The following is a 23859-nucleotide window of genomic DNA, read 5'->3' as shown; positions in this document are numbered from 1 at the left end:
TTTTAGGGATGGAAAAATTAGACTAATTGGTATGAACATAATAAGGTTCTGGTCCCATTCCAACCTATTGCTCCCAGATACGAATCAGTTTCTAAATAACATCTCTAGCCCTGAGATTGCATCTAATTCAACATAATTATTTTAACCTTTGGCATTATCAATTTTAATGGTTTGTTATTCTAAAAGATAATGACACGTTACATTATCTCTATTGATTTTTACGTTTTAATACATTCATTGTAAAAAAAAATGTGTTATTGGAAACCAAGATGTGAATGTTTAATAATTTATGTAGCAGACCATTAAAAAAAAAATCTCCAGTTCAAATAAAAATGTTGTTTCATCCTTTTTAATTTAAGAAACAGTAATAGCAAAGCAACAGTTTTAGATTAATAAAGTGAACTTAACATTTAGATACAATTTGGTTTCCAAAATAACTACATAAAAGTTGATCAAAGAGAAAATATTATTTACTTTCAAAATTCTTCATTGAATGTGTGAAAAAAAATCAATATTGCTATTCTACCTTACTGTTTGTCAGATAATTTCCCTTCCAAGCCTCTGGAATGAAGTTTAACAAGGTGGGCTCAACCATCATTGTGTAGTTTAATTCTGTCACTTGAAATTAGTAGTGATGCTAGTTACGCTTGTCATTATTTAACTTGTCACATTACTTCGTGTCTGTCTTATTTTATAATCTCATATCTATCATTATACAGATAAAGCATTTTTACCAATTATACTAAGGTCATTGAGAAAATTTGAGAGTGCTTTACGAATCTAGGGTTAATAATCTACCTCTTCTAACTGTGAATACACAGAGAGATACACATAGTTGAGAAAGGGATACTGTGTATGATAATATCCATTAATGCATTTTTAAAGGGTACTGATTTTATAAATTTATGGCGTGGCTTATAGTATTAGAAAATACTGTGTCTTTCTTTTCAGAGGAGGGCGGAATCCATTAGAACCCAAAGGATGAAGTATTTGATATTTGTAACTTGGGAAAATATTGCAAACACATACTTCTGCTTCTGGAATCACCTAAAGTATCACTGAAAACTCGTCAACATTTGGAGTACTTACAAATAACCGACTCTCGTTTTTAAGAGTGGTATCATTTCCTTCAGAACAGTGTGACATCTTCGCTCTCTGGACGTGTTTACAGAACGATGTGTATTATGACTCATGGCAGGGACGTTGCCTCTCTTATTCCTGCATCGTTTCTCCTGCTCGCAGTGTGACATCTTCGCTCTCTGGACGTGTTTACAGAACGATGTGTATTATGACTCATGGCAGGGACGTTGCCTCTCTTATTCCTGCATCGTTTCTCCTGCTTGCTCAGCTCCACCCTTCGCCCCGGGGACCAAGGGCAGGGGCCCAGATGGGCTTATGGCCAGGGAGGGAAGCGTCGACATAGTCTCTGGAGAACCAGGAATAAGAGGGCCAGAGGTAGGCGGGTCCAGGGAGTGGGGACCTGGCCACATAAAGCCTACTTAATGTAAGGCAGGAGTCAGGAATGGAGGCCGGCAGGAAGATTCAGGACCTTTGTCTAGTTCACGGCAGGATGCTAGCCGTAAGGAGTTTCCAGTTCACACAGAAACACAGGCACTCTCCTCTTGTTTTTTGAGCAACATGGACATAGAGTTAGCAATCATGATCCTGTCAGTTTCAGGTATACAATATAGTGATTCAAAATGTATATATAGTTTTATATATACATATATAAATTTATATATATGTTTAAATTTAAATACATTTCATACAGATGTTTTAAATATATAATTTAAATATATATATCAATTAAAACATATTTAATATATCAATTAAATATATTTCATATATTAAAATATATACTTAATATATATTTAAAATATTTCTATAATTTATATATATTTAAAATTTTATATATCTATAAAACACAAATAATAGATATAAAAACTTACTTATACTTATATATAAGTTTACATACACACACATATGCAGTATATATGACAAAATATGTTCCCCATTAGACTGTTTCCCATCAATCACCATACAAAATTATTACAATGCTATTGACTAAATTCCCCGTGTTGTTCATTATATCCCTATGACTTATTTAACAGAAGTTTTTGCTTTATTTTTTCTACAGAGAGACAGGAAGGGACAGAGAGAGAGAGACAGGAAGGGAGAGAGAGAGACAGGAAGGGAGAGAGAGAGAGATAGGAAGGGAGAGAGAGACAGGAAGGGAGAGAGAGAGACAGGAAGGGAGAGAGAGAAAGAGACAGGAAGGGAGAGAGAGAGACAGGAAGGGAGAGAGAGAGAGAGACAGGAAGGGAGAGAGAGACAGAGACAGGAAGGGAGAGAGAGACAGTAAGGGAGAGAGAGAGACAGGAAGGGAGAGAGAGAGACAGGAAGGGAGAGAGAGGAAAGGAGAGAGAGAGATAGGAAGGGAGAGAGAGACAGGAAGGGAGAGAGAGAGAGACAGGAAGGGAGAGAGAGAGAGGAAGGGAGAGAGAGAGATAGGAAGGGAGAGAGAGAAAGAGACAGGAAGGGAGAGACAGAGACAGGAAGGGAGAGAGAGAGACAGGAAGGGAGAGAGAGAGACAGGAAGGGAGAGAGAGGAAAGGAGAGAGAGAGATAGGAAGGAAGAGAGAGACAGGAAGGGAGAGAGAGATAGGAAGGGAGAGAGAGAGAGAGACAGGAAGGGAGAGAGATGAGAAGCCTCAACTCCTCGTTGCTTCACGTTAGTTCTTCATTGATGGCTTCTCATATGTGCCTTTCTTGACAAACGGCTTAAGCCGAGCCGTGACCCCTTTTTCAGGCCAAAGACCTTGGGCTTTTAGCCAGTGACCTTGAGCTCACGTTAAGGACCCTGCACTCAAGCCGGCGACCCAGGGCTCACACTGCAAGCCCGTGCTGAAGCTGGTGACCTCAGGGTCTCCAACCACATCCTGCAGCGTCCTGGACCAACGCTCAGTGCACTGTGCACCGCTGGTCAGGCAGAAACTTCATACTTCTCAATCTCCTTGACCGACACGTCACCCAGTCCCCAGCCTTTCCCCACACCGGGAGCCGTGGCGTTTATTTTTCTCCTGTGGGTGTGACTCTGTCTCTCTCTGTTTCAGGTTCCACGTACAAGTAAAATCATAGGGTATCTGTGCTTCTCTCTGACTTCTTTCAGTGCAGTACCCTCCAGGTCCAGCCGCGTGGTCACATATGTCAAGATCTTATACCTTTGATGGCTGAGTGAATTGTTCAGTGTCCCCTTTCTTGGCTACTGTAAGCAACGCCGCAGGGACCGTAGGGGTCCAGAGATCGTTTTGAATTAGTGTCTTTTACTTCTTTGGAGAAATACCCAGGCGTGGGATTACTGGGTCGTACGGTAGTTCTGTTCGTCCCTAGCTGTCCCTTTGGTAATCCCCATTTGGACAGGTGCGAGGTGGCGTGTGCCTGTTGGTCATCCATGTGTAGCCTTTGGTGAAATGTTTATTCGTGTCCTCTGCCGATTTTCGGTTGGGTGGTTGTGGTTCTGGTATTCAGTTGTATAAGTTCTTTATACCTCTTGGATAGGGACCCGTTATCAAATCTGTGATTTGCAACTATTTTTAACCATTTAGCAGTTCGCCGTGTCATCCTGTTGGTGGTTGGCTTCGCCGTGTGACAGCTTTTGAGTCCGATGCAGTCTCACTTGTTTCTCTGTGGCCCTTGCCTGAGGACACCGGTCCAGAAGCACGTGGCTGAGAGCGATGCCAGGGAGCTGGCTGCTTACTTTCCCTGCAGGAGTTTTGTGGCTTTAGGGCTTCTATTCAAGTCCTTAATGCATTTGGGGTTTATTTTATTTTCGGTGTAGGAGAGTGGCCGCGGAACACCCATCTGTATCACAGCGACCAGCGAATTCGGCTACACGGAATATAAGCGTTTCAGCCCCTTCACCGACAGAATGGATTAAAACCAGTTACTTCATCTGGGTTCTTTGGGAAGCTCATTCGCATGGATAAGCAAAGACTCTTGGCATGTAATCAACAGGAAGAGCATTAGTTTGACGAACATGCCAAAGCTAAGATAATGTTATGGCTTCCGCCTAATAAAATTGATCTAACTTACTTAATCTTTAAAATGCTTGTGGCAAAAAGGAGGAACAGAATTCTTTCAAAGGGGCTAGTTTAACAACTAAATGAGCAGAAAAATATTAATTACTATAAATAGTATTTTACTTAGGGTTTAACCAAATAGAGATGGGAAATGAGTTTTTGTGTGTGTGTGTGTGTTTTTTTTTTTAATCAAAGAATGTCTTTGCCAAACATTCTATTCAGCTCAGCAAATTTTAACTAGGTGCTAAATGCTAATGGGCTTTCCTGTTTGGTTTTAATTTGTCTCACACTCACCTGTGGTGGCACAGTGGATAAACCGTCGACCTAGAATGCTGAGGTTGCCGGTTCGAAACCCTGGGCTTATCTGGTCAAGGCACATATGGGAGCTGATGCTTCTTGCTCCTCCTCCTGTTCTCTCTCTCTCTCTCCTTTCAAAAAATGAATAAATAAATAAACCCAGTTTGTCTGGCAGTAGCGTACCTCTCTGTACAGACGGGAGCGTGCACGCAGCTGTCCCTCTGTGCTCCCCCTCCCTCCCATCTCCCGCTCCGCAAAGGGCGAGGGAGGACTCCCACACGAACGCACGCCGCTGTTTGATTCCCAGACCTCAGCTCACGCCGCGGCGCCTTCCGCACTCCCGCGCGCCCCCCTGCCGACAACACCAGATACTGTGATTCACAGAAGATGGACAACCCTTCCCTCTGCTCATGGCAAACAGGTTTTCTTCGTTGTGGACAGAAGAGAGGAATCATTTCCCTCAGCTGCTGCGATCGATCGACTGCTGTACACTTAGAGGCTTAAAAGCCACCTGCAAACAGGTGCCGTCTTACTGCTGAGCAGGTTCGAAGTCCGTGGAGGACTCCCTGAGCCAATGTCAGGAAGCTGCCGGTCTGCACTGCTTTCTGAGAGCCACGGGCAGAACCCTTGGCCTGGTCTGGCTTCAGGCGGCCACGTTCATTGCTCACATGCCCTCTCCTCATCCTCAGAGCCGGCCAGGTTGCCCGAACAACCGTTTCTTTTCCCCAGTGACATCTTCCTGTGACCCTAGCTGGCAAATGTCCTCAGATTTAAGAATCCTGTGATGACCTTAGGCCCACTCGATATCCCACGGCAATGTCCCCGTTTCAAAATCCTGGACTATCGCGAGCGTGAAGACCGTTTGGCCAGATCAACGTGGGTTCTAGGGATTAGGGTGTGGCCATCTTTGGTGGAGGGCAGCGCTCTGCCCAGGACACACGCCAGGGGACCCAGAGCGCCGTGCCCTGTGCTCCCTCTCGGCCTCCACCCAGGCTGTGCCCTTCCCCCGGACGCTGTCTTCATTCTTTGCCTACCGACCGATACTGAACGGGTCAGGTTCCAGTGACCTGTCTTTATTGGTATTTTCCTTTTTTTTTTTTTGTATTTTTCTGAAGCCAGAAACGGGGAGGCAGTCAGACAGACTCCCACATGCACCCGACCGGGATCCACCCAGCACGCCCACCAGGGGGCGATGCTCTGTCCATCTGGGGCGTCGCTCTGTTGCGACCAGAGCCACTCTAGCACCTGAGGCAGAGGCCACAGAGCCATCCTCAGCACCTGGGCCAACTTTGCTCCAATGGAGCCTCGGCTGCGGGAGGGGAAGAGAGAGACAGAGAGGAAGGAGAGGGGGAGGGGTGGAGAAGCAGATGGGCGCCTCTCCTGTGTGCCCTGGCCGGCAATCGAACCCGGGACTTCTGCATGCCAGACCGACGCTCTACCACTGAGCCAACCGGCCAGGGCTTTATTGGTATTTTCTGATCCTTAGTTCCTCACTTTTATTTTCTCCTGTGTACCCATCTGTCCCCTGTTTATCTCACTATCACGGCATGAACTAAACATTCGTTTGGTTGTGTATCTGTCTGGTCCTGCCCTGCCCCCGCACAGGCAGCTCTGTGAGGGTAGACACCCTGTCTCCTCCATCCAACAACACGTTCCTGTCCCTCCCGTGGTCCCCGCAGGCAGAAGACACAACAGGCACCTCTGAGCGAATGCTTGTTGAAGACTCTATGTTGACAAAGACTACATAGTTTTACATTCAAGTATAAAAGTAAAAATTTGCTTTAGAAGACCTAGCTGACTCCTACCTCACAAAACATTTTTATTTTATTTTATTTTTTCCACAAAACATTTTAGTCATTTCTGGGACCTCTACATCTTCCCATTCTGGTGGGGGGAAAAAATAAATAAAAACAACTTAAGAATAAAATGCAAAAAAATAAATTAAAATCATATACAGAAAGAGAGAGAAAGCCATTAAAATGCCATATTATCCCTGAGCTCTTGAAAAGCAAACAAGCAGATGCCTCATTTTCTAAAGCACATTCAGGAACATGAATGAAACCCTAACGATACCGTGAAGAAAAGGCATCGCTCACCAAACAGTCACGTCTCATTTTGTTGTTTCATTACGGGAGCAGTGACGCTGTCTAAGACAGCTGATCCCCCCCCCCCCCCCCGAGCCCTGGAAGTGGCTGATTGAAAACATTGGCTCGAGAGAAAAAGAAACAAAATGAAACCGACTGACCCTGAACTGGAGAGGCCGCGTGAGGAGCTGCCCGCCACCTGAGTTAGACCTTTACACATTTCTATTTCCTCCTTTCCAAGAGTGCGGTCACCTGAGTGTACACACGGAGCTCTTTTTCTGTTTCAGAATGCTCACGGCTGGCCTAAATAATTGCTATTGAGCGAGGCAGGTGAATGTCACCCTCTTCCTCTCCTTTCCACGTGTCACAGGTCCTCTCTGACAGCCAGGGGTCACCGGGCGTCTTTTTCAGGAGGCTCTCCGAGGCGTGCACACCCAGCTACCGTGGCGGTTAGATGCACACACCACCCTGTAGGAATTCCATGTTTGCATTCATGTTTTTAAAGTTATTATTATTTTTGCCCTTCTATCTTCGGTATGTATTTTAGTAGCATTTCAGAAAATAAGGGGATGGAATGAATGGTCAGGCCCCAGTTAGAACTCATTGATACTTTGTATTTTAAATTATTCCGCAGTTGTTACTTATTGCATTTTGTTTTGCTTGTTTTTTCTGTTGTTATTGGTATTGTTGTTTGTTTGTTTAACTCTCAGGGAAAAGGACAAAACACAATAATGTTTCTTTCTCATCAGATACAGGGCTCCATATTCTGCACCTACAACTTGACTTCATCCTTACATAGACTGTTTGGATTGTGAAAGAGGCGATCTCTAATTTACGTGTCAAGTCACATTGGCTCATTAAGCACTGGTCAAGGTCAACTACAGAGAAGGTGGTGGGTGGGATTGGAATTGCTCTGGCCTCTGACTTTATCGTGATGTCTTAGACCCTGAGCAAGCAATGCATTGTCCCTGAAGGAGATTAAACTTCATTTTGTTCAGGTAGTTAAAGAGGAACAGTTAAACTCTCAGATGCCTATCACCGTACAGGAAGCAAATCTCACTGAGAGACTATGACTTCGAATAAATTACTACCAGAAAAACTATCATGGTGATGATTCACGGGTACACAGATTTAAATTAGTGTTCAGGATGACATGGCAAATCAAGACAATTTTCCAGATAGCCAGAGCCCTCAAAATTTTAACAGTCACCATTTTTCATTAGGTTTATTTATTTATTTTTTCATATTGCTTGAGAATGATAGATACCATCTATTGGCCATAAAGTTCATGTTTTACCTTGCAACTGAGTACTTAAAATTTTGGCACAGTCAGCCATAGTTGAGAAGAAATTTCTTTTTTTTTTTTACTTTTTTTATTTTTGGGTCTCTAGTGAAACCTACAAAGAAATCATCCAATTTTCCATCCAAACAGAGTGTCATACTTGAGTCTTGAATTTGTGAAATATTTTAAGAGGATCAAAGGACCTGATCCTTAAGAAATAGGGCTGGATTAACAACCTTCCGTCCGAACTTCATTCTCTCCCACTTCACGCACTGAACACGCATCGAATCCTTGATTTATTCAAAGCACAGCTCCAGGCTTTGTGGAAGAACCAAAGATTAATTGGTTTGTCTGTCCTCAGGTGCATACTGTGTAGAAGGAAGTATAAAGTAGAGGATATAGCTGATATTTGAATACCAATTTACACTTAAGGACACTTTTTTCTTTTTGCCTTTTTTCATTTGATACTTTTAGAGTAGCTGATACTCAGCAGGATCGTAGGGCTTGACAATGAAAACCAGCACGATATCTGTTTTTGTCTCTGGTCTAAAACGTGACCCTCACCTTGGTTAGTTGGCTCAGCGGTAGAGCGTTGGCCTGATGTGTGGAAGTTCTGGGTTTGATTCCCGGCCAGGGCACACGGGAGAAGCGCCCATCTGCTTCTCCACCCCTCCCCCTCTCCTTCCTCTCTGTCTCTCTCTTCCCCTCCCGCAGCCAAGGCTCCATTGGAGAAAAGTTGGTCCAAGTGCTGAGGATGGCTCCATGGCCTCCACCTCAGGTGCTATGATCACTGCGGTTGCAATGGAGCAATGCCCCAAATGGACAGAGCATCGTGGTGGGCATGCCGGGTGGATCCCGGTCAGGCGCATGCGGGAGTCTGTCTCTCTGCCTCCCTGCTTCTCACTTCAGAAAAATATAAATAAATAAATAAACAATAAAATGCAACCCTTCTGAGTTCGAGTGCCCCATCGATGCATTTGGGAAGTGGACCTCAGACACAGAGCTCCAGCTCATAAAAATCCTCCCAGAAGCTGCTCACACGTATGTCAGTGACTCGCACAGGAACGAGGTGAATGTCACGTTTTTACACCCACCGGGGTAGATGCCACCGCCAGCGTGATGGTGGCATTGGCACGTAGTTTTCCCTTCACAGAGGATCACGCCAAGAGTTCCACTAGATGCTGTCTGCGTGACGTCTTATGCCGACGTGTGAGAACTTTACATATGGGGAAACTGAGGCTCGGGGAGGTCAAACACCTTTCCCGAGGTCTGGTTACACATTTGTGTGTCACAGACAGGTGCTGTCTCCCGGTCCCCTGCTCCTAGACCAGAGCGCGCCCCAGGCTTTGCCCCTGGGGATGCCCCACACGCATCATCACCCCATTACTGGGTGGGATGGAGCTGATTATAGAACAGGGATTGGAAGTGAACTCAGTTGTTCATTTGAGAAACGATTGCAGGAAGAAACAGACAAAAGCCTTGCTCACATTGTGTGCATGCACACACACAAATTCACAAAACCCCGAGAAAAGCAACCCTTGCAGGTGTTTCTGTGGAAATACCCTCTTAACTCTTCTGCGCCTCCAACTCTGCCATTCTGGTCAAGTCTGTGGGCTCTTTCTTGGAATCGTGTTTCTAAACGCACACAGCAGTACAGATCACACACACACAAAGAGAAGGCTTACACAGAAAGGCACGAGAATCCATACTCTTTGGGGATGCAGTCCATGAACCCCTCTGGACAAGGGGGCTCCCCAGGTCATGGAGACTAACCACACAGCCTCCTGCTCAGAGGCTCGTGATGGTAAAATCAAAGCAGCTGCAACATTCCTTACTTGTTTTTTCCCTCCAAAAGATTCACTTCTCAACGTGGAAATGAGTTACTTTCCTTAGTCCACCAATGCATAGCTCACGTAACCCAGGACAGGTTTATCCCCAGCGATGATCTGACCTGGTCACTCTTGACCTTGACTCCTGACCTGCTGGGAGAGCGAGAGCCCCTTAATGGGGTGAGGAAACAAAAGAAAATGTGTTTTGTTTTGTTTTGTTTTGTTATTCACTGCTGTTTAAATGATCACAGAAAACATTGTCGTCAGACGCTTGCCGGCACTGTTGGCATGAGGCCTGTCACGAGGGACAGACACTGTTCTCATTAAGGTCCACATCTCCATTTATTATGTTTCTCACAGGGAACGGGAGGGTGTCCATCACTTCATGGTCAAAGCCAACAGGGGTAATGTCAGCAGAAAGCCCCGAGCGTCTTCTGAAGCATCTGAGTTCGTTCTGTGAGCAACTCTGTGGGGACTTTCATTTGTTCCTCAGCTCGAATGTGCACGCCCACCCTTCACTTCCACTCCGTCGTCAGAAGCAGCCATGCATGACGGTCGGATGGAATTGAGTCATTGGTGTGAGATGCTGAAACATCTCTGAGCTGTTGGACTTCGTTTGTATCATCCTGGACAGAAAGGGACCGTGATCGCGTTGGTCCTCCGTAACCTTCAGAGCAACAGCGAGATGGTGGCATCGCTTTGTCCGTGTTAAGTGACTATCATCTTTACATGTAGCCGCAATATCACAGTCGCCTTAGGAGAAGAATATAAAGTTACCGTCGACCGTTTAATTCGAAAAGAAAGCAGCAGCGTCTGCCCACAGTCTCGTATCTCAGTGTTAAGCGTCGTATTTTCTTCTTGTCCTTTCTCTGTGCACGTGGCCGGTGGCCAGAGGCACCTCAGTGTTGACGTGTGATGACGACGAGATGCCGTCCCTTCCGGGTGTAGTTACACTGCGCTCTGTCCATGTCCCCCAGTCCTGCCACGGCCCCCTCAGCGTCACCCCAGTGCACTTCCATCCTGTGTCCTCCACGCTCTGTGACTGAGGTCTGGCACCTTCCCCGCCCCCTCAGCGTCACCCCAGTGCACTTCCGTCCCGTGTCCTCCCTGCTCTGTGACTGAGGTCTGGGCCCTCCCCGGCCCCCTCAGCGTCACCCCAGTGCACTTCCGTCCCGTGTCCTCCACGCTCCGTGACTGAGGTCTGGGCCCTCCCCGCCCCCTCAGCGTCACCCCAGTGCACTTCCGTCCCGTGTCCTCCACGCTCTGTGACTGAGGTCTGGGCCCTCCCCGGCCCCCTCAGCGTCACCCCAGTGCACTTCCGTCCCGTGTCCTCCCTGCTCTGTGACTGAGGTCTGGGCCCTCCCCGCCCCCTCAGCGTCACCCCAGTGCACTTCCGTCCCGTGTCCTCCCTGCTCTGTGACTGAGGTCTGGGCCCTCCCCGCCCCCTCAGCGTCACCCCAGTGCACTTCCGTCCCGTGTCCTCCACGCTCTGTGACTGAGGTCTGGGCCCTCCCCGGCCCCCTCAGCGTCACCCCAGTGCACTTCCGTCCCGTGTCCTCCCTGCTCCGTGACTGAGGTCTGGGCCCTCCCCCCTCAGCGTCACCCCAGTGCACTTCCGTCCCGTGTCCTCCACGCTCCGTGACTGAGGTCTGGGCCCTCCCCGCGGGAGTCTCGGCTTTGTCCTTGACTCACACCCCTTCTCACTGTCACCCGTGCCAGCAGGGCTCCGTGGGACCTTGGGCGCCGAGGCTGGCAGCTCCTTGGCTGTCCTCCTTTCTCAGGAACCTCCCACCCTCGCGGTCCCTGTCCCTGTCCCTGTCCCTGTCCCTGTCCCTGTCCCTGCTGCTCCAGGGTCAAGGGGGCGTAGGGAGGGGCCCGTGGCACACTGTCCACTGCCAGGAGGCTGAGCTCGCTGATCCGGGTCGCCCATGCCTTTGGGGTGACGTGTCCCCCCTGGGGGCTCTCGGTCCTCCACCTGCTGACTCAGAAAGGCTGCTGTTCTCTGGGGTACACAGCTGAACGTCGGCCCCTTCGTGGAATCACACTCGTTGTCCCCTTAGAGCCCTGGCACCTTCCTTCCCCCACGGGGGTGCTCTGCCTTTTCTCCTGCCCTCAGCCTTGGGGACTCTGACCTCCTGGGCCAGTCCCCCGAGGGGAGGCCAGCAAGACTCTAGCCACAGTGACCCTCCTGAGCGTCCATCACTCTCCTATGCCCTTGACCTGGCCGGGCATCCTGTGGGATACCTTGCCTATTTACATCAGCAGTGACACCGAGGACTTCTGTCACTGAACGTTCTCACGGAGCCTTATTCTCACCGTGCGTGGCACTCTAACAGGCAGGTAAGACCCACAGAGCGACTCAGCACCTTGTCACTGAAGGTTCACGTGGGTCGTGCTGGCTTTACAAACCAGACCGTTCCTCTCCACCCGGGTTTGGACTTAGCAGGACAGGGGAACGCATGACCACCGGTGACCTGCCTTGAGGTTCCTATTCTAGAGCTTCAAGGATGCGTGAGGCACACATCAGTCCTCCCAGAGGACACTTCAAATAGGAGAAACCACATCAGTGACATTGCTTCTTACAGTTCTGAGGTCCAGAGGGCTTCAGGGATGTGGCCGCCTTTGGTGAACGAGAAAGACGCTTAGAATCAGTATCGCGAGCGTCGTTCCGTGTGGCGTCCGCTCCTCTGTGCGGGGAGCGTGCCCTCGAAGGGGTGACGAGGGCAGGAGGTCCCCAGAGGGACAGAGCCCGGGCCCTGAGTGCTTTGGGCTCATTGCGTCTGCCCTTAGGGGCGCCTGCATGCTTCGCGAATGCTGACGACGCTGGGTACAGTCAGAATGCCCTTGGACGCCCGGAGAGTAGAGATCATTCAAGGGCAGGAAAGACAGGGAGGGGCGGACGAGGGTTTGCTGTCACCAGTGCATGAACCACAGAGGTCATTCTGGCACCATCACTTATTAATTGTACTGTTTCCCGGAGGACCGGCGGCCCGCCTACGTTGCTCCACCCTACGTGTGATCCTTTCTGCGGACGGGGTTAGTGAGTGTGGGCTGCTGTGGCACAGAACCGTGGTGGCCTGGGTTACGAAACAGAGTTCCTTCTCGTGGTGCTGGGGCTGGGGTGTCTGAGGCTGGGCTGTCTGAGGCTGGGGTGTCTGAGGCTGGGCTGTCTGAGGCTGGGATGTCTGAGGCCGGGGTGTCTGAGGCCGGGGTGTCTGAGGCTGGGGTGTCTGAGGCCGGGGTGTCTGGGGCCGGGGTGTCTGAGGCCGGGCTGTCTGAGGCCGGGCTGTCCGAGGCCGGGCTGTCCGAGGCCGGGCTGTCCGAGGCCGGGCTGTCCGAGGCCGGGCTGTCCGGGGCCGGGCTGTCCGGGGCCGGGGTGTCCGGGGCCGGGGTGTCCGGGGCCGGGCTGTCTGAGGCTGGGGTGTCTGAGGCCGGGGTGTCTGAGGCTGGGGTGTCTGAGGCTGGGCTGTCTGGGGCTGGGCTGTCTGAGGCTGGGGTGTCTGAGGCTGGGCTGTCTGAGGCCGGGGTGTCTGGGGCCGGGGTGTCTGAGGCTGGGGTGTCTGGGGCTGGGGTGTCTGAGGCTGGGCTGTCTGAGGCCGGGGTGTCTGAGGCTGGGCTGTCTGAGGCTGGGGTGTCTGAGGCTGGGCTGTCTGAGGCCGGGCTGTCTGGGGCCGGGGTGTCTGAGGCTGGGCTGTCTGAGGCTGGGCTGTCTGAGGCTGGGGTGTCTGAGGCCGGGCTGTCTGACGCCGGGCTGTCTGACGCCGGGGTGTCCGAGGCCGGGCTGTCTGAGGCCGGGCTGTCTGAGGCCGGGGTGTCTGAGGCCGGGCTGTCTGAGGCCGGGCTGTCTGAGGCTGGGCTGTCTGAGGCCGGGCTGTCTGAGGCCGGGCTGTCTGAGGCTGGGCTGTCTGAGGCTGGGCTGTCTGAGGCTGGGCTGTCTGAGGCCGGGCTGTCTGGGGCCGGGGTGTCTGAGGCCGGGCTGTCTGAGGCCGGGCTGTCTGGGGCTGGGGTGTCTGAGGCCGGGCTGTCTGAGGCCGGGCTGTCTGAGGCCGGGCTGTCTGAGGCTGGGCTGTCTGAGGCCGTGGTGTCTGAGGCTGGGCTGTCTGAGGCCGGGCTGTCTGAGGCCGGGGTGTCTGAGGCTGGGCTGTCTGAGGCTGGGCTCTCTGAGGCTGGGGTGTCTGAGGCTGGGCTGTCTGAGGCTGGGGTGTCTGAGGCTGGGCTGTCTGAGGCTGGGCTCTCTGAGGCTGGGGTGTCTGACGCCGGGCTGTCTGAGGCCGGGGTGTCTGAGGCTGGGCTGTCTGAGGCTGGGCTCTCTGAGGCTGGGGTGTCTGAGGCTGGGCTGTCTGAGGCTGGGCTGTCTGGGGCCGGGCTGTCTGGGGCCGGGCTGTCTGAGGCTGGGCTGTCTGAGGCTGGGCTGTCTGGGGCCGGGGTGTCTGAGGCTGGGCTGTCTGAGGCTGGGCTGTCTGAGGCTGGGGTGTCTGAGGCTGGGCTGTCTGAGGCTGGGCTGTCTGGGGCTGGGCTGTCTGGGGCCGGGGTGTCTGAGGCTGGGCTGTCTGAGGCTGGGATGTCTGAGGCTGGGCTGTCTGAGGCTGGGGTGTCTGAGGCCGGGCTGTCTGACGCCGGGCTGTCTGACGCCGGGGTGTCCGAGGCCGGGCTGTCTGAGGCTGGGGTGTCTGAGGCTGGGCTGTCTGAGGCTGGGCTGTCTGAGGCCGTGGTGTCTGAGGCTGGGCTGTCTGAGGCCGGGCTGTCTGAGGCTGGGGTGTCTGAGGCCGGGCTGTCTGACGCCGGGCTGTCTGACGCCGGGGTGTCCGAGGCCGGGCTGTCTGAGGCTGGGGTGTCTGAGGCTGGGCTGTCTGAGGCTGGGCTGTCTGAGGCCGTGGTGTCTGAGGCTGGGCTGTCTGAGGCCGGGCTGTCTGGGGCTGGGGTGTCTGAGGCCGGGCTGTCTGACGCCGGGCTGTCTGACGCCGGGGTGTCCGAGGCCGGGCTGTCTGAGGCTGGGGTGTCTGAGGCTGGGCTGTCTGAGGCTGGGCTGTCTGAGGCCGTGGTGTCTGAGGCTGGGCTGTCTGAGGCCGGGCTGTCTGGGGCTGGGGTGTCTGAGGCCGGGCTGTCTGAGGCTGGGGTGTCTGGGGCTGGGGTGTCTGGGGCCGGGCTGTCTGACGCCGGGGTGTCCGAGGCCGGGCTGTCTGAGGCTGGGGTGTCTGAGGCTGGGCTGTCTGAGGCCGGGGTGTCTGAGGCTGGGCTGTCTGAGGCCGGGGTGTCTGGGCTGGGCTGTCTGAGGCTGGGGTGTCTGAGGCCGGGGTGTCTGAGGCCGGGGTGTCTGAGGCTGGGGTGTCTGAGGCTGGGCTGTCTGAGGCCGGGGTGTCTGAGGCCGGGGTGTCTGAGGCCGGGGTGTCTGAGGCTGGAGTGTCTGAGGCTGGGGTGTCTGGGGCTGGGGTGTCTGAGGCCGGGGTGTCTGAGGCTGGGGTGTCTGAGGCTGGGGTGTCTGAGGCTGGGGTGTCTGGGGCTGGGGTGTCTGAGGCCGGGGTGTCTGAGGCCGGGGTGTCTGAGGCTGGGCTGTCTGAGGCTGGGCTGTCTGAGGCCGGGGTGTCTGAGGCTGGGGTGTCTGGGGCTGGGGTGTCTGAGGCCGGGGTGTCTGAGGCTGGGCTGTCTGAGGCTGGGCTGTCTGAGGCCGGGGTGTCTGAGGCTGGGGTGTCTGAGGCCGGGGTGTCTGAGGCCGGGGTGTCTGAGGCTGGGCTGTCTGAGGCTGGGCTGTCTGAGGCTGGGGTGTCTGAGGCTGGGGTGTCTGGGGCTGGGGTGTCTGGGGCTGGGGTGTCTGAGGCTGGGCTGTCTGAGGCTGGGGTGTCTGAGGCTGGGCTGTCTGAGGCTGGGATGTCTGAGGCTGGGCTGTCTGAGGCCGGGCTGTCTGAGGCCGGGATGTCTGGGGTTGGGGTGCTGGGGCTGGGCTGTCTGAGGCTGGGGTGTCTGAAGCTGGGGTGCTGGCGAGGCCGGGGTGCAGAGAGGTCTGTCCCTCTACTGTGTCAGGACTGCTGGCTCCTTCTGTCCCCACCTGGTGGAAAGAGGACACTAATCAGATTCACAGGCGCTCCACCCTCATGGCCCAATGACCTCCAAAGTCTCAACTCCTAACGCCGTCATACTGGGGGTTTTACCACATACATTTTGGGGGGATACAGCACTGAGCCTCTGGTGACCGATAGGCGGAGATGACTTGGTTCCATTCAAGTGTACAGATTTAACGGCTCACTTCAATTCCCCCTGGAAAATCTTCCCTCTGGTGTGGCCCCATGTCCTCGTCACAGTGCCAACCGGGCGCTGGATAAAAATGCCCGCTGGCTGGGTGCGGCATTCTTTAAAAGCTGGCGTTGCTCAAAGGTCAGTGTGGCCTCGAACCACCTGCAGTCTACCTAGCGCTCAGCACCAACCTTGCAAATATCCATTTTGCCCTAAAGTCACATGGGAGGAAAGTGTGATGCAGACGGTGGCCCACCGGTGTCCCAGGGACAACTCATTTAAAGGAGCGAGAGGCATCCTAGACTGGCAGGACGGACGGACGGACGGAGCTCCTTCTAAAACCCGACGGGAGGATTTTCTTTGCCAGGAAGCCATGTTTTCAATTTTACTACCCAGGCAGTCATGCTTATAATGCATCGTCTTAACTAACTGCATTTTGATAGCATTCAACTGTCTTGGCTGTTCTAGCTTGTTTTGAAAGGACTCCGTGGGGAGGCAGCTGGTGCCTGAGGGCGTGCCGGAGGGGAGATGTATTGTCACCCACTTCTCTGTGTGTGCTTTGTGTGTAATGGCCCTTGAGATGAAACTACAAGTACTTCTGTGGTGGGAGAATGGGAAGCAATGGGAAGCAGTGGGAAGCCCCCCCCCCCTCTGGGACCCTCAGGGCCGCGTCCCTGTCCCTGTGGGCATCTCCCTTGAGGGTGTAGAACCGTGCTAACCTTTTATTTTCCGTCTCTGCTCTCCTTTCAACTTCCATCCAGTTTTGATGTTGCTGAGGTCCGGACCCTGGGAGTTGATTGGGCTGATTCACAATCCCAATCATTTGATAGAACACGGAGTTCAGTTCAGCCTGAAACACCGAGCACACTGTACTGAGCAGCCGTCAACATGAAAGAGGTTTTTCAGGCTGACAGGGGGGGGTGACATCTTTGGCCAAGGCGCACAGAACCGAAATCAACCTGATGAATGTTTCACACACTGTTTCATTTTCTTTCAATTTGCCTGGTGGTTTTCCTTCAACATTGGAAGCCCCGATCGCCAAGGAATGGTGATTTGTGGGTGACGTGCTGCAAGCACGTTTGTTTGGGTGCAGTTTAGGCGAGGCACGCTTCAATGATCAGCCCCCCCCCCACACACACACAGGCACTATATTGGAAACAGATTAAGGACGGGCTTTTATTTTTATCTTGTTTGGTTGGATAACTGCATTGATGGCCTTTGGTTACGTGTCTGTACATTTTTTTTTATTATTCAGTGAGAGGAAAGGAGGCAGAGAGACAGACTCTCACATGCGTCCAACGGCGATCCATCCGGCATGCCCACTAGGGGGCGATGCTCTGCCCATCTGGGGCGTTGCTCTGTTGCTTGACAATAGAGCTCTTCTTAGCGCCTGAGTTGGAGGCCATGGAGCCATCCTCAGTGCCCAGGACCAATTTGCTCCAACTGAGCCATGGCTACAGGTGGGGGAAAGATAGATAGAGAGAGAGAGAGAGAGAGAGAGAGAGAGAGAGAAAGAGAGAAAGAGAGAGAGAGAGAGAGAGAGAAAGAGAGAGAGAGAGAGAGAGGTGGAGGAGCAGATGGACACTTCTCCTGTGTGCCCTAACCGGGAATCAAACCCGGGACAGCCACATACCGGGTGATGCTCTATCACTGAGCCAACCAGCCAATGGCCTGTGCATGTTTGTAAACAAGTTATAATGTGAATTCTATCTCATTATGAAGCCCAAGCTCGTAGTGTGGTTAAGCCACTGACTAATGTCACTTTGTGACCTCTTGGTGCCTCTGCCCTGTCACTGTGGACATGGGAGGAGGTCATCTTGACTCTCTCCCAGTTAAAAAAAAAATGATACTTCTAGATAAATGCAGACATTTAAATTTGTATGTCTAATTGTATCATTTTACTTATTGCACTTGCATTGCATTCTATTTGTGCCTGGCTCTAATTTCTCTGAGGAATCCACATAACGAGTCACTAAACGTCACAAGCACTCTGTGACGTAGCTGTTTTACTGGTGGGGAAACTGAGGCCGAGAGAACGAGACTTCTTGGAGCCTGACAGCCATGATCAGAGACCAACTTGAATAAAGTAAGAAGCCAGGTGACCTGGTCTGCGTCATTACACGACGCCTCGTTTCTGTTGTTTAAAGAAAAAAAGCACAAAAGTGTTTCTTGAAATTGTAGGATTTAATCACTTGGAATTCATTCAAGGCTATAGATCATACACCAACTAAACTTTAATATTTTAAAACGCTATGCTCTTTTAATTGATCCTCTAGAACCAGGATTAATTTTTTTTTTCTTTTCATGCCAGTTTAATTTTCCTGATTTATCAGGATATTTCTCCTTAATGGTAAAAGTAGTAATTAGGATATGAATCAGGATAAAAATGACTTTCAAACAGCCGTTCCATTATAATGTATCGTGTTATCAATACGGGTCCAGGACACCGGTGACAGGGTCTTTGAAAGAATGCAGTGGTTTGACCCCATAAACGTGCATGCAGAAGGCCGCTTACCTGTGGGGAGTTGGGCTTTGGCATTTTTCAAAACTCTTCAGCGAACACAAGGTCATGTCTGATACTAGCATCCTTGAGGGAAGTTTGATGGCAACTGTCATGTTCAGGCAGCTTTACTATAAGCTCATATTAAGGCAACAACCCCTCTCCTTTGTAGAAATATTGTGGGGCTTTTTTTAATCATAGAAACATACTCTGTTATACCTAACTATTTATTTTGTTTTCAATGGCTTAGCTAGAGTTAGAGGCCATGTGGGATTTCATCATCATCATCATTATTACTGTTATTTCTAACAAACACACTCAACGCTGGGCTTCATATTGTGTGACTCAACCCTGTGACAGCTCCTAACAGAATGAACTGTGGTTGGGTTGCATTTTTCAGGGATTTGGCATGGTGATGGGGCCAACTTGGACTTGGTGAACATGTTAAGGACACTACTCTTTTATGGATTCTTGCTGTATTGGCCAAGAGTTTGCTTAAAGGCTTTTATTCACTGTAAAAAAAAGTAGAGGACTGGATGAAGAAGATGGGGCACATATACACCATGGTATACTATTCAGCTAGGAGAAATGATGACATCGGATCACTTACAGCGGAATAGTGGAGTCTTGGTAGCATTGTGCGGGGTGAAATAAGCGAATCAGAAAAAAACAGGAACTGCAGGATTCCATACATTGGTGGGACATAAAAGTGAGACTAAGAAGCATGGACAGGAGTGTGGTGGTTACGGGGGGTGGGGGGAGGGAAGGAGGAGGGGGGAGGGGGAGGGGTACAGAGAGAACTGGATGGAGGGTGGTGGAGGACGATCTCTCTTCAGGTGATGGGTATGCAACAGAACTAAATGACAAGATAACCTGGAAATGTTTTCTTTGAATGTATGTACCCTGATTTATTGATGTCACCCCATTAAAATAAAAATTTATTTATAAAAAAAAATTACTTCTTTAAGTAAAGACATCACGAGAGTCTCTGTGCATCGGCAGAGGTGGGGCCACGTCTCGGTGGTCACGGGGACATGGACACCATTGTGTCTGCAAGGGCAGAGCATCGTTGTTGTAACCAACCACAGCTGCCAGGCCGGTGGCTTTGCCCATTCAGAGATCGTCTCTGTCCCCCCCCCCCGCAGCCCACTGTGGGTCTGTCTGGCAGCCCCCCTCGTCCTGGAGCCAATGTGGGTCTGTCTGGCAGCCCCCCTCGCCCTGGAGCCAATGTGGGTCTGTCTGGCAGCCCCCCTCGCCCTGGAGCCCAGTGTGAGTCTGTCTGGCAGCCCCCCTCGCCCTGGAGCCCAGTGTGAGTCTGTCTGGCAGCCCCCCTCACCCTGGAGCAGCAGTGTGGGTCTGTCTGGCAGCCCCCCTCACCCTGGAGCAGCAGTGTGGGTCTGTCTGGCAGCCCCCCTCACCCTGGAGCAGCAGGGTGAGTCTGTCTGGCAGCCCCCCTCACCCTGGAGCCCAGTGTGGGTCTGTCTGGCAGCCCCCCTCGCCCTGGAGCAGCAGTGTGGGTCTGTCTGGCAGCCCCCCTCGCCCTGGAGCCCAGTGTGAGTCTGTCTGGCAGCCCCCCTCACCCTGGAGCAGCAGGGTGAGTCTGTCTGGCAGCCCCCCTCACCCTGGAGCAGCAGTGTGGGTCTGTCTGGCAGCCCCCCTCACCCTGGAGCAGCAGTGTGGGTCTGTCTGGCAGCCCCCCTCGCCCTGGAGCAGCAGTGTGAGTCTGTCTGGCAGCCCCCCTCGTCCTGGAGCCCAGTGTGGGTCTGTCTGGCAGCCCCCCTCGTCCTGGAGCCCAGTGTGGGTCTGTCTGGCAGCCCCCCTCACCCTGGAGCAGCAGGGTGGGTCTGTCTGGCAGCCCCCCTCACCCTGGAGCCCAGTGTGGGTCTGTCTGGCAGCCCCCCTCACCCTGGAGCAGCAGTGTGGGTCTGTCTGGCAGCCCCCCTCACCCTGGAGCAGCAGGGTGGGTCTGTCTGGCAGCCCCCCTCACCCTGGAGCCCAGTGTGGGTCTGTCTGGCAGCCCCCCTCACCCTGGAGCAGCAGTGTGAGTCTGTCTGGCAGCCCCCCTCGCCCTGGAGCCCAGTGTGGGTCTGTCTGGCAGCCCCCCTCGCCCTGGAGCAGCAGTGTGAGTCTGTCTGGCAGCCCCCCTCGCCCTGGAGCCCAGTGTGGGTCTGTCTGGCAGCCCCCCTCACCCTGGAGCAGCAGTGTGGGTCTGTCTGGCAGCCCCCCTCACCCTGGAGCAGCAGGGTGAGTCTGTCTGGCAGCCCCCCTCACCCTGGAGCAGCAGGGTGAGTCTGTCTGGCAGCCCCCCTCACCCTGGAGCCCAGTGTGAGTCTGTCTGGCAGCCCCCCTCGCCCTGGAGCAGCAGTGTGGGTCTGTCTGGCAGCCCCCCTCGCCCTGGAGCCCAGTGTGAGTCTGTCTGGCAGCCCCCCTCACCCTGGAGCAGCAGGGTGAGTCTGTCTGGCAGCCCCCCTCACCCTGGAGCAGCAGTGTGAGTCTGTCTGGCAGCCCCTCTCACCCTGGAGCAGCAGTGTGGGTCTGTCTGGCAGCCCCCCTCACCCTGGAGCAGCAGGGTGAGTCTGTCTGGCAGCCCCCCTCGTCCTGGAGCCCAGTGTGGGTCTGTCTGGCAGCCCCCCTCACCCTGGAGCAGCAGGGTGGGTCTGTCTGGCAGCCCCCCTCACCCTGGAGCCCAGTGTGGATCTGTCTGGCAGCCCCCCTCACCCTGGAGCAGCAGGGTGAGTCTGTCTGGCAGCCCCCCTCACCCTGGAGCAGCAGTGTGAGTCTGTCTGGCAGCCCCCCTCACCCTGGAGCAGCAGTGTGGGTCTGTCTGGCAGCCCCCCTCACCCTGGAGCAGCAGTGTGGGTCTGTCTGGCAGCCCCCCTCACCCTGGAGCAGCAGTGTGGGTCTGTCTGGCAGCCCCCCTCACCCTGGAGCAGCAGGGTGAGTCTGTCTGGCAGCCCCCCTCGTCCTGGAGCCCAGTGTGGGTCTGTCTGGCAGCCCCCCTCGTCCTGGAGCCCAGTGTGGGTCTGTCTGGCAGCCCCCCTCACCCTGGAGCAGCAGTGTGGGTCTGTCTGGCAGCCCCCCTCACCCTGGAGCCCAGTGTGGGTCTGTCTGGCAGCCCCCCTCACCCTGGAGCCCAGTGTGGGTCTGTCTGGCAGCCCCCCTCGCCCTGGAGCCCAGTGTGAGTCTGTCTGGCAGCCCCCCTCACCCTGGAGCAGCAGTGTGGGTCTGTCTGGCAGCCCCCCCTCACCCTGGAGCAGCAGGGTGGGGACGTGCTCTCAGCGGAAGCCCACTGGTGTGCGTGGCTCCACTCAGTCTGCTGCAGGAGTGGTGGACAGCGGTGCCTTCCCTCAGAGCTACAACACGTGTGGACATCTCACGTGTCCTATTTCCCGCCCCTGCCCCCGTCCCTCCCAAGGAACCTGGGTGTTTTCTTCCTTTCTTATGTTATTTAAGGCATTCATCAGTTGCATTTTTTTTTCCTCTTGTTTACAAAGGCTAGAGAGCATTTGTTTTAAGTGTTTTTTTACAAAGAATTTTCTTTGTTGGATGCAAGGCAGGGCTCATACCCAGGCAATCTTAAGTTCACAGGGAACCCTGCGTAGAGCACGTGGGTTCAAAGTTTCTACCTCATTCTATTCAAAATAGTAAAAACAACTTTTAAGTTATTTGCAAAAACAAACAAAAACAAAAAGCTGTCAGGACACGGTCTAACGATAATGAATGCCCAGACCCTCTTCCAAAGCAAAGGCCCTCGGGCTTTATTCCAAAGCTTGTGTCTGCACAGAGCCTCTCAGGGGATGGGTGGCGGATTCCGTCGCTGGCTACGGTGCGGATGGAGTGACCGCCACTCCGGGTGGGTCCCTTTCCTCTGCGGACAGAAGGCGGCGGACACCAGTGCAGCCCGGACCCGCCGAGTCCCGGGCAGGGAGGGCGCTGAGGGGCTGCCTGCCTCTTTTCTGGGTCCCCGGCCTCAAGCTCACTGTGTTCCCCCCTCTGCCAGCAGCACCTTCGCCAGAACGAGGCGCCGTTTCCATATTTTAAGATGAATGCGCTCATGTCTTAAAACATCCATTTTTAATTAAACGTTGTGCGCACTGCCAGCGGTCACATTTCGATTTGCTTTAAATCACAGTGTGACTAGGAAGAGTTCTGCACTTTTTCTTTTTTTCGGTTTAATTTTTGGCCCCAGAGGTGATCGAGTGTTGGGGAGCGTGAGTTGAGTGCGGGGCTGTTTACCTGGTGTCGTAGGAACTGTGGGCGTCTGATTAGCCAGAGCCGTGCCCCTCCGTGCTGTGGACCCCAGGGGCAAACACGGAGAGACCGCCTGTAAGGTCCTGTCAGCGCATCTGAGACGCTCACTTCGGAGAAGGGGAAACCTGCCTCCTTGCTTTACGATTCCGGGACAGCGCCGCTCAGGGGCAGACACGCCGCTTCAAGCGCTGAATGTTTGTCGAGGCGCCCAGACACGACAGAGGGACCCCACTTAAATTTCTGGTAAAGAGCAAATATTTGTACGTGTGTGCGTGTGTGTGTGTGTGTGTGTGTCCTGAATACTGCGTGGGACTTACATCTACTAGGAAATACTGGCTGTTCGCTGGACATTTAAACCGGACATGTACTCTCCTTTGCTACGTCTAGCAACCCTGCACCACCTGTGTGGACCAGTTACTACGTCCATGGCGGTTCTCACGACAGACCCAGACGTGTAGATGGCAGCTAGGCACTGTTGCATGTCAGCTGCCCCCAAGCTTAGCACCTGGCTGAGGATAATCAGCAAACGCCACCTCATCACGTCGGTGGCTCAGGCATCTAACCGTGGCTCCGCTGGGTCCTGAAAAGGACTCTTTGTATTTCAGGGAGAACCATGCTATGCCGCTCTTATCAGAACCCCCACCCTGGCTAGCTGATCACCCTCAATAGCTGACGGGTGTTTGCGCTGCCTCCATCCCCAGGTGATGACGGGCCACCTGGCTGCCTTCTGCGAGCACCCTGCTGGGTCCGTTTAGCCAGAAGTCTCCCCACCCCGGACGGACGGGTCCTCTTAGTAACTTTCCACCCCACTGGCCCGCCTGCTCCTAGGGTGTCGATGCCCACCTCCCAGGGTGCATTTGGAGCTGAGCCCTATCTCTCTCCTCCACTGCAATACTCCACCACAGAAGCCCTGACAACTGCATCTTCATCAACCATCTCCAAGAGAGTCTCCCCGTCACACCTTACGAAATACCTCCAGCTCAGAGTCCCGGAGGGATTTGTAAGTAGCTTATCACTTTATGTGCGATCCAGTCTACACTGGTGGACTGGGGGTCACCTGCTTCCAAGCTCACACACGCGGCTGCTGGCAGCTCTTGGTCCCTTACCCCTCGTGCTCCCCAGAGGGCTGCAGTGTGTCACGGTGTTGGGCTTCCTCCCAGGGACACGGACCCAGGAGAAAACTGGAACCACAGACTTCTCCTAACCCCCATCCTGAAAGTGATCCCCACCCCTTTGGCCATCTTTCCTACGAGGAGGCACACACCCATCCTTTTCTGCTCATCTTTTTTGTATCTTAGGGAGTGGCTCA

General features: G+C 53.2%; 2 protein-coding genes across 2 annotated transcripts in view; both read left to right on the top strand.

Moving 5' to 3' along the window:
* The window catches only part of CSMD1 (CUB and Sushi multiple domains 1), a 1728861-nt gene that overhangs the window by 679047 nt on the left and 1025955 nt on the right, over positions 1-23859 (top strand). The gene's annotated exons all lie outside the window — the stretch shown is intronic.
* LOC136404481 (mucin-21-like) lies at positions 12753-23305 on the top strand. The gene is made up of 7 exons (XM_066383775.1): positions 12753-14838; positions 20317-20421; positions 20520-20543; positions 20723-20746; positions 20846-21031; positions 21172-21236; positions 23252-23305. The coding sequence occupies exons 1-7, from the start codon at positions 12753-12755 to the stop codon at positions 23303-23305; spliced, it is 2544 nt and encodes an 847-aa protein (XP_066239872.1).

The sequence above is a fragment of the Saccopteryx leptura genome, chromosome 4 (assembly GCF_036850995.1).
Source record: "Saccopteryx leptura isolate mSacLep1 chromosome 4, mSacLep1_pri_phased_curated, whole genome shotgun sequence".
Taxonomy (NCBI): Eukaryota; Metazoa; Chordata; class Mammalia; order Chiroptera; family Emballonuridae; genus Saccopteryx; species Saccopteryx leptura.
The sequence above is the reverse complement of the archived record's forward strand: the minus strand, read 5'-3'. Positions and strand labels throughout refer to the sequence as shown.

Bases quoted from the DNA above. Each gene is read 5' to 3' on its own strand.
- LOC136404481 (XM_066383775.1), top strand. From the start codon at position 12,753: ATGTCTGAGGCCGGGGTGTCTGAGGCCGGGGTGTCTGAGGCTGGGGTG. The intron at 21,032-21,171 runs GTGAGTCTGTCT...TCTGTCTGGCAG, and splicing joins CCTCACCCTGGAGCAGCAGG to CCCCCCTCACCCTGGAGCAG. The intron at 21,237-23,251 runs GTGAGTCTGTCT...CTCCATCCCCAG, and splicing joins CCTCACCCTGGAGCAGCAGG to GTGATGACGGGCCACCTGGC.